Below are 21,567 nucleotides of genomic sequence, written 5' to 3'. Positions count from 1 at the left end.
TGTGAAAGTACCCGGTTTTCTTAATTCATCCCTTAGGACTGGATAAGTCTATCAATCTGTTAAATTGGAAAGCCATTAGGTGCCCTGGTTTATGTGTTTCAAGCTGTTAACTATAGGCTGATTGATTGTTGTTCCTTTGATGGGATATGCTGATCTAATCTCACTGTGTGCACGTTTGCAATAAATTACACAATTCATTTCCCCCATTTAGGGAGGGGGCGGGTGGGGGGGAATCACACCTCCAGGCATGCCTACGCTCTGCAGGCAAAAGAGCAGGGAACCTATTTTATGGTGCCATTTAGCCGGCAAGCTTTTAGCAATCCCAGCCTTCTTTCTAACCCCCTCTCTCACCCTCTACCCTTCCAAAAAATCGAAGCATAATCAAGGTGTATGTTTAGAAAATTTATTGTTATAATTTTCCCCCATAATCTCTTCCATTCTCCTGCCGCCGCACTGACATAGATCATCATCTAAAAAGAGAAAATGGATAGCAGTTTAAAATTTATCGGTCTTTGATTCTCAATTATACGTGTTTATGACTTCATCTGTCTTCAGTGACTTCAACCTTTTCCATTATGGTGGAATATTATTTGTACGGAATCCATTAAATTCACAAGGCAGGACTCTAATGGTGGGGCTGCAGCGATTTGCAGAGGGAAAAGTTTTGAAAGGTTGGCTTTAGGAAAAGCGTGGCTGTTATGACACAAGAAATTGCTTTATTGATGGTCTGCTCTGCTGCCTGTGCATTTGGCCATTTGTTACCCGGCCCATATCTATATCTCAGGCTGACACTGATGAGAACTTTTTTGCTACCCTCTCCAGATTACCGAGTTGTAATGACACATACAGGCTGCCTAGGTAAAAGCTTACAATCCAGGGCAGAGTTTCTGGAGGTACAGAGGATGGACATTGAGCCTGTGTGCCTGGAGGGCTCAGATGAAGCTGCTCATAATGGAGAAAAAGGACTACATCACTCCTATGACTGTTTCCATCCAAACCTTACAGAGGTCATCATCTCTGCTGAGGAACAATAAAGAAAGGGAAAGGGTGATAAAATGTAGATAAAATGATAGCAGCAAGGATAAAAAGGAGAATATATCTTCTGTATGCCCACATCTGTTCATAAGGTGCTAAGCAACATGCTTTTTGATTATTTCTAAAAGAGAGTCGACACACATATATCGAATATTATGGCCTCGTGTGACATAAAAACATTTGCCAAAAGAGCTGTCATCTTCATACGTGTTGTGTTCTGTTTACACGAGAAGCAACAAGATTCAACCAAGTGCCGGCTGAATGACATTGAGCTCCTTCAACTAGCTGGTGCAAGGAGCCAAGTAAAAGCTAATCAGGCTGTAATTCTAGATTCGCCTGGCCACTTGCAATCAATACCTGCACAATCCCAATTAAAGCTTGCCGGGTCAGTGGACGGCCACCAATTCCTTTACAAGTTAAATGCAATACTTAAATCTAAGCAATCTCAGTGTGGCCTTCATTGGTTTAATGGCTCGTTCCAAGTGGAGTGGACAGCTAAAAGTGCAAGAAGGACACAGGTTGGACGGGTTTCAGTGATCAATGGCGTCGTCTGTGTGGATGCAGTTTGACTCTAAGACCTCGTTGTCCTTCAGGGTTCTGTATAAACTCTGTTTCAGAGTGATGTTTCGTCAGCTGGCATCTGCATTTACCTAAGCAGGTCATTTGCACTGTTGGGCTTCAGTTACAGTCCAAAGTACAGTAAACGACTACTATATTATTTTAATATTAAATAAGGCTGTTATCGTTTTAATTGCACAGGACTCTGCAGTCCTTTGAAAAACTGAAAACACTCCATGATTCGTCAGCTTGCAGAAGCCCCTTTAGCAACAATAACTTGAATTAAATTGAAATAACTGCTTTCTGTATGACTTTATCAGTCTCTTCCAAAGAAGGGTCGCCAAGGCATACTGACAATTTAAGTTTACTGTCGTGAACTTTAAGATTTAACATGCTGACTGAGGCCTGTAGCTTTTGGATTTCTTGTAATTTCTTTGAGCATTGCATGGTTTGACCTTGGGGTGAATTTGCTGGGACAGACTCCTGAGAAGAACGGCAACTGTTTTGAATGTTTTTCCAATTGTTAATACACTTTCCCACTGAAGAATGATGAACTTCACATTGTTTGGAAATACCCTGTTAACCCTTCCCAGACTGATGGGCAGCAGTGATTGCTTCTGAACACTCCAGACCAAAACACTGGGTTATTGAGGTGCCCACACTTGCTGATGATCAGTCAATCAAGTGTTTGATTAGCAATGCCTGGCTGCTACTTATCCACTTAATTCTTATGAAAGCAGTAAAGGTGTACAATGTTTCACAAGACTGCATAAAAACCTGTTAAATCTTTCTTTTTTTCACATGACTGTAAATTAAATGATTCTAGTCTGTGGCTGTAGCTCAAGGTCTAGAGCAGGACAACGACAAACTGGAAGGTTGGTGGCTTAACCCATGACTGCTCCAGTTTCCAGTTTGCCTGTATCTTGTCCAAAGTATTACTCCAAGATACACAATCTAAACTAGCTCTTGGATGTGTAACTGGAAGGTTGCCGGTTCGATCCCCAGCTCTGTCTGTCCTGGTCGTTGTGTCCTTTGGGCACCTACCGCCTACTGGTGTTGGCCAGAGGGGCCGATGACGCGATATGGCAGCCTCGCTTCTGTCAGTCTGCCCCAGGGCAGCTGTGGCTACAACTGTGGTTTGCCTCCATCAGTGAGTGAATGTGAGAGTCAATAAATAGTGGAATTGTAAAGCGCTTTGAGTGTCTAGAAATGCGCTATATAAATGCAATCCATTGTTGTTGTTGTTATTATTATTATTATTATTATTATTCAGAGTGTGAATGTTAAAACATACATGCTTGTATGAATGGGTGTAAATGGATAATTGAAGCATGATGTCTAAAGCGTTTCAAGTGCTCAAGTAGAGAAGAAAGAAACCATCCTGATTTTAGTTTTACTTTTTTCTACACTGCATTAACAAAGAATTTGGTTTTTAAATATAACCACCTTCAATGCTTTTTCATGCTTTAAGTACATTTTGCGATTATAACATATCATTTTCTATGTTTACTTGTAATGGAGTCATTTTTAGAGTGATAATAGTATTTTTTTCAACTCGTATTCCTCTATCTCTGACCACATTAATCTTAAAGCTGTTTAGGCACTAGTTACTTTGAAGATCCTGATTTTTACAAAAACAAGTTTACAGTTTAAAATGTAACAATGAAAGATGAAACAACAAAACAGTATAAATGTGCTAAATTAGCTTCACCTTAACAAATGACAATGGTAAAAATACTTGCTAGAAATTGGAACTGACAATAATAATAATAAAACACAGGAGCATTGTTTTACATTATGATTATACTTTTGATACTTTAGTAAAAGTAGAAAAACAGAAAATATACTTAAAGTGGCATTTGTAGTGTCGAGCTTTCACTGGTAAGAGGTTGTTTTTATATAGCAGCACTACTATTTTTACTCATTTAAAGGATCTGAAAACTTCCTCCACTGCTGCGCACATCTCCAAAACCAAACCCACAATTCTACTGTCAAAATCTCGTACCCACCTATTTTCCCCCCATTCTCTTTCTAGTTTTCTTTCTCCGAGCTTTCACCTTTGCAGCCATGTCTTTTATCACAGTTTTTACCCACAGAAAGGAATTCTCACAAGATATCAAAACAAAAATCTATATTTAATATGGGCGCAATTACAAAGCAAAGTTGGCTGCACAAGGCTGTTGTCACCAGAGCGCGTGTTTTTCATCAAATAGGTCATTAGATGATGATGGATGTAAACCTATAAAGTATCTAAACTGGACCTTTTAACAAACCACGAGCAACACTATCATTTCTCTAATAGAACCTGCTGACCGTGTCATTCCCTCCTGCCATTTGTCATTTTTCCTTGTGAAATAATCAATATCTGGGCGCTTTGAAATAAATAATATAAAAGTCATAGTAACCTACCCGAGGAGCAACAAAAATAGACTTATGGAGCATTCAGAAGGCCTATATGGCTTCTGGGCAATGTCTACTGCATGTTTCTAATCAATGCATAATATGAACTGTACTTTTAAAAAAACAAAACAAAAAAAAACAGACTACGGGATCTGAGTTTGTACAGTTTGTTTTCAATATAAGCATTAGTTGCATTCCTTCTTCTTCCCACTTAAGCATGGTTGTGTTTATGGGGTAAATATTACTTGTCAGTCATTTCTGTTGAGGCACATCACAATAAATAGGTACAAGAGTCAGTGTTATGCAGGGGTTAGAATATTAATACAGACTGGTGTTGTGACTCCAGTCTGTATTAATACATACAGAACAGTTTTCAAATTACACAGGTTATCACATATATGGTTATTAGGAATTAGATACTTGTAAACCCTCCATTTGCTTGACTGTGCGTGTGAATGAGACTTGTAGTTAGAAAGTGCTTTGTGTGGTCAAATAGAGTAGAAAGGTGCTATATAAAGTACCGGTCCAGTTACAATTTCATAGGTACATTAAAGATGTTGTATCAGTTAAGCAAAACCCTATCTTATACTAAGAGCTTGAAAAGAAGATGACTTGTTTAAATTTCTTAACTGTTTGATTTTTTTTTTTCTTAATTCAACACTAAGCTATACGTATGAGAGTAAAGAGACTGGTAGAAAATAGGAGAAAAAAAATGTCAGTGAACTTGACATTTGCTAAATGAAGAAAATACACCAAAATGTAACCATTTGTACAAAAATGCCTCGTTTTATAAGCTAGCCGTCATATAGTCCACAAATATGTGCGATGAACACTAATTACAGAGCTAAATTTGGCAATTCAATATTTATAGCTACACAAAGTAACCCCTTTGATGTGAACCAATTTAGACTTATTAAAAAGTAGTTCAGGATCTGAGGCCATTGTCATGAAATGCTTTTTAACATGGCCAACTCAGTGCCGTATAACACAAATCCTGCAAAAAAACAAAAAACAAAAAAAAAAAAAAAAACCCAAACAACCTCAGCATCTTAGAGACAAACATAACTGGAACTTACTGATTTCAGTATTATTATTGTAGTAAATTGATTAAAAAAAATTAAACTACTATAAGGGCTATATGAAAAAGTTCAAACAGGTGACATTTGAAAGATATATACAATTAGAATGATGGGGTTTTACAGTGGAAGTGTACACAATCTCCATCTCAGCCTTTGGAGTGTTAAACACATGCAATGCTGCCTATAAGGAAATGCTGTAATGACATCCCTCTTCCAGGATATCTCCACTTGCAGAGCTCACTAAATGGATTACACGTGGTAATTGCACAGACATGCCAGTGCATAGGAACTCTGATGCTGATGTAGAAAATGAACCATAATGCCGACTATAACCTTCATATCCCTCCTCATCTCTGCATATTATAGGGCTAATGAATGTCTTCAGGAAGCAGGTGATGATGATGAGAAGGATTGATAGCAAAAATGAGTGCATCAGTCAGGCCACACATGTAATGAAACTGTGTTATAGGGCGAATAATCCGTTTTTGTCCTGAATTCAAACATACTTTTTTGGTCTCTTTGGGAGAATTTTACCATAAGTAGTACAGAGCTGCGCATAAGCATAACTAAAATCCTCAATTATAGTTGTTCCCTTGTATACTGCAATATTTGTCTCCCAGTTTCCTTTATACCACATTATGCTAACACTGTTGCCACCTTACTGTGCTTAACTTAAACACACAAATATTTTCCAATATGCCACACACGTGTAGTTTCTCCTTTTGGCCCACAGAGGACGCTGTCTCCTCGTTCTTCTTCTTCTACAGCAGCTTCCAACCAATGGACTTTTTTTTTCTTTTTTAAACAACTCAATTAATATCAATGAGTGAATATACATAGCACATTTACAAAGAGTGCAATCTGAGGGATGAATTAACCAAATCGATTAGGGAGGAAAAAAATGACCGTGCGACCCGCAGACATTGTGGAAGTGGCCCTCGCTGAAAATCAATGAATTAGAAATATGAATCTAATCGCCCATTGGTGACACGTTGAGCAGCTGCAGCCTGATCTCACGCCTTTTTCATATCGTGTCGCAGAGAGCCAAACAAAAAAATTGAGGAACTAAAAACGTGCGCTATTTAGCAGTTGCAGTGCTGGCATGGAGGCCATAGCACCTTAGTGATAGGCAAATGTAAGCGCTTTTTGTCAAGTAAATATGGAAATGTTAAAGATTATACGGGCTGGAGATTTATAAACTGAAAAACGTCGCTGAGGTTTTGCATTATGTTTTGTTTTTATTAAGGTTATTTTATGAGTAGAAGGCCTTATATTATCTTGACCTGATACTCTATCATGACTGGATTTTATTTATTTATTTATTTATTATGCTCGTTTTACACTATTCGCTTCTCATTAACAGCGATTTGTTTAAACGGACTCCAAATAAAAACATCACATTTAGGCCTCACATATTTGACGATAAGTTTGGATGTGCTTTAGCCAGCAGGTCACCGAGTTATTCTTTAGAATAGGCCTCGACTTTTTTTTGATGATCATTTAAAAAGTCATATGTAAAACGGTGTTTCGTTGGGATATATTACTCAAACAATTTCCAAAAACATGCGGGACGTGATTTGAAATATATAATTAAAAAAAGACTGGATTCAGAATAACCTCGCGCAGTAAACCTGGGTCTCGTTGTAATGTCAGCTGTATGATGGGACGCTTGTTCTGACGGTCCAAACCTCCCTTTTTGGCGGTAACAGCCCCGAGTTCGTTTGCTGCTAATTGGACTATATGAGACCAATAACAAGCGAGCGCACACAGCCTGCAGCTAGAGAGCACAGAGAGGGGAGGACTCCCCCCCCCCCCCCCCTCGCTCTCTCTCTCTCTCTAGTCACCGTCTCTCCCTTAATCCCATTTGCCATTGTACATGCCCAATCGCCTATACTTTCCGCATTTAACTTGGATGACATTTTTATTTCATCATTAGCATCAGACACCAGACTGACTGACACGGTGGACCCAGTTTTTGCGTTTTAACGGAAGAGCCCGGGATGAGGCATCTCCATGTTTGTAAGCGCGTGTGCTCTTTTTGCCTCTCGAACAGTTTATTTCATTATTTTCTAGCCTAGACGGACGCGTTTCTTTTTGGTGAGCTTTTCGGCTGTGAAATCAAGTTTCAGAGAATAAAACAGGAACTCCTCGTAGCCAGGATAACGACAGCCTGTAAGTCAACATTGCCTTCCCCCCCTTTAAAAAAAATCCTGCTTCCGTGGTCCCCTCGCGCTCAGACCACAACAACAGCGATGCCAGAGACAACGCAAGAGACGTGCGCTTCGGCCAAGGACTCTCCTTTCTTCATTAAGAACCTGCTGAACTGTGATAACAAACCGTCCAAGCCCAAGCCCGTACTGGCGGCCACCAAGGCAGCTTTAGAGGGAGGATTTTCCCTTTCCCAGGTTGGTGACTTCAACTTTCCACGCTTCGAACTGCCCGCACAGAGATTCAGTCTACCCGCTCACTACTTGGAGCGCACCTCAGCGTGGTGGTACCCTTACACCCTCAACTCAGCCGCCCACCTACACAGAACTGAAGGTAAGCAAACAACTGTTGCGCAATTATCCAACGAATCCACTGTTTTTGTATGAGTTCCTTCTAATGAGTAAGTAGAGTAAAGCAAATTTCTAAATTGAAAGGGAAGATTTGTGCGGTTTCTTGATAGGCATCATGCACACACAGCCTCACACCAGAGTGTATGATTTAACACCTTGTCCTCTGAAGGCCTATTTTGTTATGCCACGACGTGGGATAATAGATCAATAAAGAAACACACATAAAATGAAGTAGACATCATGAAATCATTGGAGGAGGGTGACGATGCGCAGCGTGCTTTTGATTTGTCTATTGGCGCACATCTTACCTCTGAGGCTTGGCTACTGGGAGCCTTTTATCTGCCTTTTTCTGTGATTTATTCACCTGGAATAAAAAATAGACTAATGTGGATGGCATTATGATATCCTAATACAAAGAAAGCGATATTATTTTATGCTTATTTACTTATTTAGGCTGTAGTATAGGCTGATAAAAATAATGAATAAAATAGGTGTACATAGTTTATATCTTAGGTCTATTCAAATTACTGTTTAGTGGGGTAAAAATGACATTTTCATCAGTTTTGAAGATGGTGTTTACAGTTATGTCTACCTCTGAAATGGTTTGTGTCATGACGCAACGCATTTTCTTCTGCCACTATTTATTAGCAACCATACGCTTCCCAAAACCCACTGACTGTCCAATATCAACAGGCTGTAATAAATGCCCGATAGACTCCAATATTTATGACTACGTCTCCCTGCATGTATCCCCATTTCAGTCACCGAGAAACCAGGAGCCAGAGACTCCTCTCCAACTTCGGGCACGGACAGAGACTCGCCGGACCTGGCGCTCAAATCCGAGCCAGACACCAAAGATGACGACGAGGACGACGAGCACAACAACAACAAAAGCAGTGACGAGATAATCCTGGAGGAAAGCGACACGGAAGAGGCCAAAAAAGATGAGCTGGAGGAGTGGAAGAAAAGGGACGATGACAAGAAGCCGTGCCGCAAGAAGAAGACGCGCACGGTGTTCTCACGGAGCCAGGTGTTTCAGCTGGAGTCCACCTTCGACATGAAGCGATACCTGAGCAGCTCGGAGCGGGCCAGCCTGGCCGCTTCCCTTCACCTGACGGAGACTCAAGTGAAGATCTGGTTTCAGAACAGGAGGAACAAGTGGAAAAGGCAGCTTGCCGCGGAGCTAGAGGCTGCCAACCTGAGCCACGCTGCGGCGCAGAGGATAGTCCGGGTGCCCATCCTCTACCACGAGAACTCGGCCTCGGAGAGCGGAGGGGCCACTGCCAACGTGCCCGTGAGCCAACCGCTCCTCACTTTCCCGCACCCCGGCGTCTACTACTCCCATCCCATCGTCACATCTGTGCCGCTGCTCAGACCAGTTTGAAAATAGTTGAGTTTTTAGGCACAACTTGGTGTGTTTCCTATATCAACTCATTAAAAAAGAAGAAGAAGAAAGAAATAAAAAAAAAGGACAAAATATTTTTATACAACCAGTGAATGAAAAAAGAAAAAGAAAAATGAGAGACTGTTACTGTCAGGCTTTCGTGGACCTATTTTTGGCAAATAGATTGTTTCATTTTTCATAAAGATGCCGTTTACACGTGATCTGACAATTTGAATCCCATTATTACTATTATTATTATTGTTATTATTATTATTGTTATTATTATTACCTCAGGAGTCCACTTGCTTACACTGCCTGATGAGTGTCTTTATTATTCGTTTTCCTCCCAGACTGCGTTTGTATCTGGACACGTCAGCTGTGTGACTAAAAAAAATCACCATGTTTACAAAAAGTGTCGGCCTGAAGTCGACATCTGCTCATCATTTAGCATTTGATTTTATTCACATTTCAAGAATTGATATCACGATGTGCAATACACGGCATGCTGTGAATGAATGAAACAGGAAACATACGTTTTGTCATCTGCTCATGTTAAAATATTGACAAGGATTTGATGTAATTATCATTATTTTTATTATTATTATTATTTTTGCTTTATAAAGCGTTTGTCGGGGGACAATCAAGACACTCTGAGCTGTAAAATACCCATGTAGCTTTATGTTTAGTTTTAGTAATTCTCACTCTAGCCCCCTCTTCATGGACACGTCTTTGAAGCACAAGTGTGAGGTCCAGTGTCTCCTGAGCTTTGTGTTTTTTGAGCAGGAACGGCAAAAATATCGACTACCCTGGTGTACAAAATATGTAAATGTATATATTTAATGAGGCGCGGGGAAAGGCGATTCCTCATACGGCTTCTTCTTTGTACAGTTAAAACATCGTTTTGATATTGTATTGCTGAACCATGTTGTGAAATAAATGGAGAATATTCCGTACATTTTAACACATTTTTTGTCGTCTAAAAAAATAACAGGGTGTTAAATAGAGCTATGTTTAGCGTGTTTTCTATATTTTATGTAGAAAATTTAATTGTGATAAAACAAACCCCAACAGCTCTACAGTCGTGCACGCGTGCGCATGCGTGAATAAGCTCTCTAAGCTTGAGCAGGTGGGCTTCTGTAATCATCTTAGTGTTATGCACTTTGAAGCGTGATTTTACATAAAAGGTGGCTCGGTCAATTAGATGCGTAATTGCCACCATCTTGTCAAAATTATGGATAATGTATTCAGAAGTGGAAATTACTCCCTGTGCATGAGCTGCTGTCTTTTAACATTTTTCTCTGTCGTGACCGCGTGTTTTTTGTAGCTGTGTGTTGGGCTGTGTTAGCGTGCGTGTAAGGATGTCGGCATCTATGATAAGGATCCCCACCTGATGTTGCTAAACGCCGCGGCCTTAACCATTTCTTTTCATTTTATATATATATATATATATATATATATATATATACAATAATAAATAATAAATATTAGGGTGGGAAACTGTGCAAATTGCAAAAGGAAGAAGAAAAAACAATATAAACAATATAGAGGGAAATAAAAAGAAAGAGATCATTTGTACAGATGTTTTTTTTGTTTTTTTTTACTTCCTCACAGGGTTTTCAGTTGAAGCATATTACTCTGCAATGCTCCACATTGTGGGTACTTTCTAACGCATACAATCCTACAGGTGTTACTGGACATTGAAAAGCCACGCGTGGTTTCTGTATATACCTACATTTTTCAAGATTATATATATACATATATATATAATAAATGTAGACAGTTCTTCCGGTATATATAGCAAATAATCAGCCTGTAAGTTTTCTCGGAACAGGAACACAAATTCTGAGCAAAAGTGGAGATATTTAAACAGCCTTCTAATTTTATTGCGTCATTTCAGAGAGTCAGCGGAAATGTGGACACTGCTGGAGCTTTATAAAAGACAAACAGAATCACATTTTTCTATATTAATTTTTTTTTTTGTTTCATCAGATTACACATTATATCAAGTCTAAATGAACCATGACTGATTTTTGAAAATCTAATTACATATGTTTGTTTTTTAAATGTACATTATTATTATTATTATTATTATTATTATTATTATTATTAATAATAATAATAATAATAAATATGAACGTAACTATACGAATTTATGCGAAAGCAACACCGACCTGGGGGAGGAGGCTATGAAAGGAGGGAGGCAACACTCGTCATCCTCTGTTTAGTTGAGCACCAGTCAGGCCGTAAATAGCAACGATAACTGATAATAATTTACTGCAAAAATAAATCCTGGTTTAGACAAGAAATAGGATACAATATTTTATGTCGACGTGATTCTATTCTCTTTCTAATGAATCTGAGCAGAATCCACCTCTAGACTGTGATTAGGGATCAGGTGGATCTGATGCAGGATCCAGAAACGACATACAGAAACTACGGCCTGCTTTTTCACAGTCCATTTAATTAAAACACGATCTTTCAGCAAGGCTTCATTCGCTGTGGTGTATTCATAGTGTCTGAGGCGCGGGAAGACAAATTGCTTCTAGCCTCACAGTTTGAAGACAGTTTTAGGAGCCTCTGCAGTTTTAGCCTGCAGTAGAGTGGATGGCAAATCTAATAAAAGACTACTCTATGGTGTATTTGCATTCCCCAAACACTGAAAACATTACCATAAAGAATATTTTTGAATTTCAAAATCCAGCTCAGAGAAGCGTTTTCCTACATCACAACAACCTTTTCATCAAAGGCCATTTTCCGCTTCCATTTGCAGGCTAACACAGTTATTGGAAATGAATCAGTCAGCTCTAAACTCTATATGATGACCTCATCGTGAGACAAAGGGTTCATTCAAATATCGTCAGATCATAGAAGTATTGACGTGCAACTACTGTGCACGCGCAACATGGCCCCATTACTGCAAATTAATAGATTGTTATGGGATTATTGTTCTGGCTCATATTGATCCGTAAACGTCTGCAGCATATTGCGTCAAGTAAGAGCAACGTTCACACGCCGCCTGGCTCGGCTTATGACCTTGATTTGCGCGCATAAATTGAAAAAATTACCACTCAATAATTTCCATTTGTGCGACATCTTTATGTAAAGGAGAAAGGGGAGCGAGCGGGGCCAAAATCAGATAAAGTAGCTGCATTTGCAGGAACTGGGACAAACGGACGTGACCGGGGACTGCGCTTAGTGTATTACATTAAAATGGAGCGCTGAATTGGTAATTTTGAGCCCTATCATAGGTTTTAGTGCCAGTTTGGAAACACACAAGTGGCCCGACCACCTTGCATAATGCTAGCCTCTTCTTTGCAGCCACTTGCATCCCCTCACATGTGTTACATATCATTATAACTGGACTTGATATTAAAGCATTTATTTTGACAGCAATAAGCAGTGTTTTATTGTCTTAATATATATATATATATATATATATATATATATATATATATATATATATATATATATATATATATATATATATATATATATATATATATATCTGCAAAAAAAGAAAGATTAAATAAGGTCCCCGAGATCTTTGGGGAATCTGACGTTTTCATACCAAAACAAAAATCACAGGAGTCCCAGTCCCAGTCCTCAAACCCTGACCTCTAAAGTTTTCGATATCTTTTAAAAGTCATATCCAACAACAAACATCATCTTTCCTGGCTTCTTCTGGCAAAATGGGCCAAATTGTTGTGATTGTGGGTACAGAAACGTTTAAGCAAACCTCCTTATAAAGGATCTTCGGCTCTTTACTGCCCAAAAAAACTGCATACAGTCATATACAAATCGTATACCAGTGAATTCCCGTAATCTGCGTGCAGATAAAAGCGACGTCGACACCTCAAGTTGCCAAAGTCATGCGTTTGAAGAACTCTTTTGACACTTCTCAAAGAGGAAATCTTGTTTTAAACCCATCCCATTTGCTTTCCTGATTGAATGCGAGCATCAGATTTTCATCAAAGTTCTATTAAGTGAAACATAGGTTGCGGGGCACCGTCTGATTGGAACAGTTTAAATTTTAATTGTGTTTTTAATTTGACATATAGTTGCTGTGAAGAATGACACTGAAACGCCGAGGGGCGGTCGATTTTCTTAATTTCTCCCCGAGGAATTGATGAGTCTATCAGGGCAGTAGATTGGAAAGCCATTAAAACTCAATGGTTAGGTTGTTAATTGGAACTTGATGGATAGGAGCCCTTGGATAGGCTGTACTGATCCAATCTTCCTGACTTTGTGTTTTCCAATAAATTACCCAGTTCATTTCCACACTCAGATTACATAAATTGTACACCTCCAGGGCTTGGGTGCTCTGCTTGCGTTTACAACTCTCTCTCTCTCTCTCTCTCTCTCTCTCTCTCAGGCGCGCACACCCTCATACACACAAAATGTGCGCGCACGGAGGCACCCAAACGCCTCCTGAAAAAAGAGCAGGCCCCGCTTTCTTGAATGAAAATCGAAACATAATCAACGTTTATACTTAGAAAATTTATTGATATCATTTTCTCTGGTAATTTCCTTATTCTAGACTTGGACACGCCATATATCATAATACACACGTGTAACGGGTCTTTGTTTAATATTTATCGAAGCTTGATTCCCAGATCAAAGCGCCTCATAACTTCATCTGTCTTTCTCAGACCGTTCTCTCTTGCTAAAGATCTTGTTCTGTTATTGCGGTAGGGCGGCCATACACCACCTATCATTGTGATAGAGCGCGGACTTAGGCCCACTCCTTGCTGTTTGGGCTTCGCCGGGCCTTGAAACGTATGTAACATAGGTAAGGGATGAACATTTCAATTCCATTAGAAGGACCCATACTGCTCAGCCTGTACTGCTGGCCTATAAAACCACTTTGACATTAAATAAAAAAAATAAAAACATGCTTAATTTATTCTCTGCAGCACAATGGCAGTCTGTTATGTCCACTATCTCCGTGATGAACCAATCTCACTTTCAGACGACGCAAAAGTCGTCTGAAAGTGATGAAGGCGCCTGCGCCGACAAAGGTCTTTGTTTGAAAAGAGCGGCATATAAAATAAACCCATTTAACTGTCATTGCAGATTTCACGCCTTATGTGTAACCACCATAAATTCAGCATCCACCCTGGCTGCCCTCATATATTTGCCCCCCTTCAGTAAAAGCCTCCCCTGCGTAAGCGTTTTAGTAAGATCATTTAGCAGCTGCTGGTCCCACTGCCAGTTGAGGATATTTACGCGTGGATCCGGATGCATCCATCTGACTGCCGTGATGCAGCTGCTGACAGAATCGGCCGTCAGCAGCAGCATCAGGAGCAGCATCACGTCCACAGCCACAGTCTTCTCCCTTTTCCAAGTTGTCTTAACACCGAACGCCGCTTGGGTTGCTACCAGGAAGGGCGCTGACATAATGATTAAAGCTGACTATTTGTAATGTGTCTGGGGCTTCATCACAAACCAGTAAAAGAGGGATAATGTGCCCGAACCTCAAGCTCAAGCCCCGCAGCTGTCCCGCATCCACACACAACCAGGGAGAGGCACGGAAAGAGCATGGGCGGTGAAGGTGGGAGATGGGCGGTGGTGGGAAGCAAATCCCCTCTTCTCACACACGCGCGCGCACTCAGCCCCCACCACCTTCAATCAATTAGTCAATCAATTAGCCGGCCTCCACTCCACGCGCGGTCATCACGAGGCAGATTAGCTCAGTAATGATCAAATTAATTCTTAATCGTAGATAATGGACGCGGAATGAGTTTATTATTTTCAGGAAAAATGAGTTAGGCCTTTGTCTTAGTTCCAAGACTGTGTGTGCGTTGCCGTCACGCCAGCCAGTTTTATCATAATCAGAAAAAGCCGACACGACAGTTCCTCTTTTCTTGGATGGGTATTATACATTTACATAACTAATAAACTGAGATATACTGTCTGAAATTATGGAAGGCAACGCAGTTTAGACGCACTTACACCAAGCTGTTGTAAGCGTTAAAGCGAAATACTTTAACACACTTGTAAGCAATAAAAATACAGGAAAAGAAGTCAAGTTTGGTGACTCTTCTGAGTCATACAGACCATAGTCTGCATATTAGGGCGCCTAGTCTGAGTGTTTTAAGTGAATGTAAAAACGAAGGCCAATACTCCTCTTCGGCTTTCTCCTTCTTCTCATCATATCTGAAAAAAAAAAACCGAAAAAAAAAACTAGACAGGAGTTTGAAATTTCCGGGCTCATGCTGGAGGCTGCCATTGGCTCACGAGGAGCTTACCTACATGCAAATGAAGCAACGCAGCCTTGCTGCCTCTGATCCAGAGCGTGAGGAGGAGGACCAGGAATACACTCATGTACCTCGAGCTCTAGAAAAAACACCTCCAACTCCTTCAATGTTGAAACTCCACAATTAAACCGGATTGTGTTGACAAAAGCCGACAAAAGGCGCTTTCGTAATTTTTTCGCGCACCAACCCCGTAGAAAGCAATAACGGAATACAAGGGGACAGACCGATTCAGTCAATACTTCAATACTGTTATGAAGCGAGAATGAGTAGCGCAGAAGACAGCGGGAGCAAGTGCTCGTCGGGCCCGATTTCCAGCTTTACTATCCAGTCTATTTTAGGCACGCCATCCGATGAGCCGCGCTCCGGGACCAAGGAGCTCTCCAAGGGGCCGCCGCCAGCGCCGCGGAGGCGCTCACTGTCGGTGTCGTCCGAGGAGGAGTGCAGCGGCGGGGAGGACTCAGCAGACTGCTTCTGCTCCGACACGGGTCACAGCGAGCCGTGCACCCAGCACCAACCCCATAACTTTTCCTGTTTAGGTAAGGATTATTATTATTATTAAAATTAAAAACCAAAGAAATATTAATACAATATTATCACCCACAGATACACTTTCAAACCTATTCAGCTGAGTTTCCTTTTTCACAGAAATAACAGGTTTAATGCTTTGTTTGCACTTTGATTCACTTTTCACTAGCTTGTGTTTGAGACTGTTACACTGACACGCAGACCATCCGCTGCCACTTGTACGTTCTGCGCAGACTATCGCATCAGCAGCGGAAGAGTGGAAGGTCGAATAATTAGCCCTCTGTCTTTCCTCTCATTTCAAATTTAATTGAGCCTCCTAATTGACGAAACATGTTTCCAAAATGGCTGCACTACACGTCGTCAATTGAGCGTTAAATAGAGCTGGATTTAATTAATAGCTTACTGTACACCGTGCACACTCACGCTGAATTGTTTATTTAAAAAGTCACAGGCTTTCAGCAGTCGATTTAACAAGTCAGAGTTCACACTTGACGAACTCTCAAACTGAGTATGTCTAAAAAATGTAAAACATTTTTTTTTTCAGTCGTTTAAAAAGCACGCTTAAATCATAGACCGCTGATAGCCTACTCATCACGTCCTTCTCCCCCTGCTGCGTTTAGGTCCCGCTAAAGGACTTCTGTCTGGAAATGACGGGCTCGCACGGCGGCCGCACCTGTCACAGCCTCTGCTGCAGGATTATAAGGAGGAGCAGGAGAGACCGTGCCATCAAATGTCACCTCTGTCAGAGGAGAGACAAACAGACGGTGCGGACAAGCAGGGCAGCTCGGCCAAAAAGAAAACGCGCACGGTTTTCTCCCGGAGTCAGGTGTACCAGCTGGAGTCCACCTTCGACATGAAGAGGTACCTGAGCAGCTCGGAGCGGGCCTGCTTAGCCTCCAGCTTACAGCTGACGGAGACTCAAGTCAAGACGTGGTTTCAGAACAGGAGGAACAAATGGAAACGACAGCTCTCTGCTGAACTGGAGGCGGCCAACATGGCCCACGCCTCCGCACAGACACTAGTGGGCATGCCGCTGGTTTTCAGAGATAACTCCTTACTGCGTGTTCCCGTCCCTAGGTCTATCGCCTTTCCAACGCCCCTGTACTACCCGGGAAGCAACCTGCCAGCGTTACCTTTATACAACTTGTATAACAAAATCGAGTACTGATTGACTCTGCTGTACGTTCAATGCAGTCCACGAAAAAAAAAAGCATTACAAAACAATACGACATTCTAGGTGTCTCATAAGCCTTGTATATCAATTGTATCACTTTTTTTGTTGAGAAAACTCTTATTATGCAGTTATTGTATGTCTCGAAAGAAAGCAATCAAGCTTCCCTATATGTATAAAATACACCATGTGTATAATTATTATAACGATTTTGTATTTTTATTTTAACTTGCTTCTTCTTTAAGTGATAAAATACTGGATTTAATCCTTCATATCACATTTGAAAAATACGTTAAAAAGGCCTACTTTTACACTGTTTTTTATTCCGAATTGGTTTGTCAAAGATATTTTAAGTTTCACTCCATCTGACGCAAAACTGACAGGAAACACTCAATTCTTCCATTTAAGGAAAAATATCATTGTTTCTATTGTAATCTAGACCTTCAATAATAACCTTCTCATTCAATAAATTTTCTATTTCAGTGAAAAATTTGGTTTGCTTGGTTTTATTTGTAAACTTTGCCACTGGTACATCCCCCCAGCACACAGGGCTAAGAATTATTGTAAATAAGAAAGCAAGCAAAATTATTTTCAGCTGTTCTGAGATTCCTGAAGAACACAATAGGAACCATCCTTTTATGTTAATGGGTATTAATTTAATATATTTTTTTCTTGTTGTATTCTTGAATTAACTGTTTCATTATATGTAAGATTTAACCACAACTAAAATGTGTGTAAGGGGAAAAAGGGGAAGACACTGATAGTAAATTCAGAAACACTAGACGACTATTGGCTCTCACATTACACTAAAAAATATTAGTTATTTTATAATACTAAAGGTTGTGGGATTCTTGTGATGTGCATTTTAATCTGACTACATTTTTAAGAAATACAAATGTACTTCGAGGGAATGCGGTGTGAAGTATTGATTGCTAAGTACACTAGCCTGGAAATACTCTAAAATACCAAAATCTGTCTAAATCTATTGAGTTCATCAGAGAGATACAGCTAAATCTGATTTGTTTGCCATTTTTAGTCATATTTTTGTATACGCTAGTGACCAGCGAACTCCTCTGTAAATTAAGAGATTGGTGACCAGGGCACATGGCTTTATAAGAAGTAGATAAAGCACATTTCAGGCTGGAAAAGAGTTGCTTACTATCACTGGCCAATCATGCCTCTGGGCGGGATCTTCTCTCATTTGAAGTCTGCCTTCTGCGGCTCTGAAGCATCAGGACTTGTAAGGGGAAACCTAAGAAGGAGGCGTTTTGTCAAACTTTAAGACTGGCTGTCATTAGACTGTGCTCTTTATCTGTCTGTGTAGTTAATTATTTTATCAGGTCCCTTTAGAATTCTGGACACCACATGTGGTGTGTCTGGTTAACACAGGAGCTTGTTTAGGTTTTCAAGAGGCCTGTTGCACTAAATCAGCTCACCCTGTCAGTGTTTACTATCTAATAACAATTCACTACATGTAAATATTAACCATAAACCTGACCATAATCTCACGCACATACACGCGCTCACTCAGAAGCACATGCACGTGTCCTGTGGTTGATGGGGAGCGATAAAATTGTGTCATTTGCCAGCTTTTCTTGGGTGTCACATCATGTACAAGCCCCCCCCCCCCAACACACACACCCAACCAAGCCCTTCTACCCATCCCACCAATCTCTCACTGTGTGCTAATGGCTACATTACCTAGCAGAATCATGACTAGCCAGGCTCTGCTGCCCTGCAGATTATGCCTGACCCAATTTCTGCAACAGCCGCCCTGTGTTTCTGGGAAAATGGATAGCGTTAGACAACAGCAGTGATTTATGGGCAACTCCAGCAGCAGCGAAGAGGTGAGGTGCAGGAGGATGAATTTGTGACAGATAGGAGAGAGAGTGAAAAGAGAGATAGAGAGAGCGATGGGGGACAGTAACACTTATGAAAAGGAGCAATAGCTTTGGTTGAATGAAGCTGTTTATTAGTTTCCAAGTGGTCATTATGTCATCAGGCGTGACGGTAATATGCTGCTCTTTTGGATGGATGTTTGCACCCCACTGACTTCTGGGAAATCTGCATGACCTGTCACCTGAAGTTGTTTGATTTAGAAGACAAGGCGAGGGGGAGAGAGATGTGTGGAGAAAATAAGAGCCAAAGTGAAAGAGAGGAATAGGTGAGGTGGGGTGGGGGGGGGGGGGTGTTCGATGTAACTATGTATCACTGCAATGGCAGGCGTGAATTACAAATTTTAATAGCAAGGCAATGAAAATGATTTGAAGTGGTTTAAACTGCGAAGAGACAGCGACTGGCATGGTGATGAAGATTTGTTGAGATGATATGTTGTGCCTTAGGATTCATCAAAGCTGCCTGGTAAGGTGAAAAGCAAGTGTAATTCACTCTGTGGTATAATTTATGATGGGAGTAATGGAAACTGTGGGCTACACACAGTGTGGAGAGGGAGAAGCAAAGACAGCGTGCACCCGGCAAATTGATTCTCAGGATAGTTTTTATAGCATATTTACAGAATCGTAATGAATTAAAACCCCCAGATATCACCTCTTTTACATCTTGAGATAAAATGAAGATCAAAACTAAATTAATTGAGTCCACATTAAATTGATATAGGCTGCAAAAACACCATCTAACACTTTACTTTTTCGTTAATAATGTTCTCTCCTAACATCTGAAGATTTCTTCTTCTTCTTCTTTTTTTTAAAATATCCCTTCCTTTCATCATTTATTTGGATGAGGGCTTTTCAACTACCTCCCAACATATTTACGGCACCAATTTGATTTAAAGAGGGTATGTGTGGCTTCATATTAGAGTGGAAGGTTATGAAGTATAACACCACGAGCAGATGCAGAGCCCCGGGTCTGCCTCAAGACAAGAGTTTTAAAAGCGATCGCAATGCATTAAGCCAGACAACTCTCAAGACCTGTTTGCTCCCTAAATGAATTTGAGAGGAGCGTAACAAGATTTTTGAGGCAGGCCCTGTCATCCGCTGGCTTTAACCAGCTTCTGTATTTATGGGCTAATGGTTAAAAAGGAGAGCTTGGAGCAGAAGTGATTTTTCATGATTCTGTTTTATATCAACTGGAAATGAAGTAGCTGAAGGCAAATTGTGTTTGTCCCCCCTCCACAGCCTCTACCCCTTCGCCTTAACAGGGGAGGAATATGCTACCAGGCAAATGGCCGCAGTAAATGCAACATATGGAGTGAGTTTATTAAATGAAATAAGGTAAAGTTACGGCTTTATAAATGACTTTAAACCAAAATCATAATGAAAACCTGTAATAAGGGGCTATATCTTTTAAATAGATAAATACGCCTTTTAATAAAAGTTTAAGTCTGTTATTTGATTAAAAATAACAAAAATAGTGTTCAGTCTCAAAATCAGTTTAGTTAAACTCGTGATATTGTGACGGTCTACATTAATGTACTGTATATTTTAAGCTGTTTAAAAACTGAAGGTCAAATAGAAAAATCTCTTTTATTTGAACCATAATGAAAACCTATCCATGCCTAAGTCAAACTCAAGAACAATATTTACTCAGTAATGTGGACTAGCGCTTTAATGGCAAAATGCACTGTGCGTAATTGTAAAATTACCGACCATTTCTTGAAACTCTGATTCTGAAGTGCCCTTCTCTGGTCAATATGCATCAAACTATTATAGACTACAGTATGTGCAGAGAATTCGGCTATTACTTTAGAGATAAGTCCATTAGCATTACCTTTGACACAATAATGGATGTGAGATATAATTTTGTGCACTCTATTTTGTATTTGTAAGGATAATAGGGGGATTATCTTGAAGGCCTTATGCTACACGCTCAAGCATGAGACCACAGAGACAGAGAGCTCTGCAACAGTTGTTTTCACATCCTCCCCTCTCTCCCTCGGCCCTCCCCTCTGCTCCAAGACCCTCTCGGAGAGAGGCAGGGAAGATAAAGCATGTCATTATTCTATTAAAGACCTACAATTTTTGTAATGGGACTTGCAGTGGTCGGCAGAAGTGCAGGCAGCTTCTTCAATATCCTGGACATTATTTGCTCGTTTAGTTAAATGATGTTTCTAATTCCCTCATAATTACTTGTAATGAGGCTGTCTCCCTCGTTTTGATGCGGCTACATCTTAATACAGCATGGCATTCTTTTTTAGGGATAATTACCTCTCATGAGGCTGTGGAGCAAGGCTGGGGTTTGTTGTGCGCTGCACACGTGGCAAATTGGCTTGTTTCCTGCCATCTTGTCTTCCTGCAAATTGGTAAATTAAGTTTCTCGGCTGGAGCATTAGAACTGTTAAGTTTGCTTTCTCGGCTCCTTCAAATGATTGGATTCACTGACAGAGAGATGGCCGCATATTCTCTGTTTTGTTTCATTAACTTTGTACGCTTTACAGAGCTGAATATTGGAGCATTAACAAAACTGTTACAAACGCAGTTTTAAAATAATCTGGGCATCTAACCCAGATCACAGGGGAACACAAAGCATGCTAAATCCTTAAGGCTACATTTTACATTCATGCTTTACTATTAAGCCAGTGAGTCTAAACTTTAATCCAGTTTTACTGAGAGACAAATCTCAACACTGTTTTGGGGGAAAAAAA

General features: G+C 40.4%; 2 protein-coding genes across 2 annotated transcripts; both read left to right on the top strand.

Moving 5' to 3' along the window:
• The first annotated feature begins 6,659 nt into the window (after positions 1-6,659).
• Positions 6,660-9,967, top strand: hmx3a (H6 family homeobox 3a). Its single transcript, XM_085183445.1, has 2 exons — positions 6,660-7,613; positions 8,392-9,967. The coding sequence occupies exons 1-2, from the start codon at positions 7,325-7,327 to the stop codon at positions 9,012-9,014; spliced, it is 912 nt and encodes a 303-aa protein (XP_085039571.1). The 5' UTR covers positions 6,660-7,324; the 3' UTR covers positions 9,015-9,967.
• A 3,089-nt stretch (positions 9,968-13,056) lies between these two features.
• hmx2 (H6 family homeobox 2) lies at positions 13,057-20,258 on the top strand. The gene is made up of 2 exons (XM_085183356.1): positions 13,057-15,807; positions 16,417-20,258. The coding sequence occupies exons 1-2, from the start codon at positions 15,534-15,536 to the stop codon at positions 16,962-16,964; spliced, it is 822 nt and encodes a 273-aa protein (XP_085039482.1). The 5' UTR covers positions 13,057-15,533; the 3' UTR covers positions 16,965-20,258.
• Positions 20,259-21,567: the final 1,309 nt, after the last annotated feature.

Source organism: Neolamprologus multifasciatus, chromosome 13, assembly GCF_963576455.1.
Source record: "Neolamprologus multifasciatus chromosome 13, fNeoMul1.2, whole genome shotgun sequence".
Taxonomy (NCBI): domain Eukaryota; kingdom Metazoa; phylum Chordata; class Actinopteri; order Cichliformes; family Cichlidae; genus Neolamprologus; species Neolamprologus multifasciatus.
The sequence above is the reverse complement of the archived record's forward strand: the minus strand, read 5'-3'. Positions and strand labels throughout refer to the sequence as shown.

What these genes read in the sequence shown, in the direction of transcription:
- hmx3a (XM_085183445.1), top strand. Translation starts at nt 7,325, where the DNA reads ATGCCAGAGACAACGCAAGAGACGTGCGCTTCGGCCAAGGACTCTCCT. An exon ending in CCACCTACACAGAACTGAAG is followed by an intron (nt 7,614 to 8,391) that starts GTAAGCAAACAA and finishes TCCCCATTTCAG; the next exon opens with TCACCGAGAAACCAGGAGCC.
- hmx2 (XM_085183356.1), top strand. Translation starts at nt 15,534, where the DNA reads ATGAGTAGCGCAGAAGACAGCGGGAGCAAGTGCTCGTCGGGCCCGATT. An exon ending in CCATAACTTTTCCTGTTTAG is followed by an intron (nt 15,808 to 16,416) that starts GTAAGGATTATT and finishes TGCTGCGTTTAG; the next exon opens with GTCCCGCTAAAGGACTTCTG.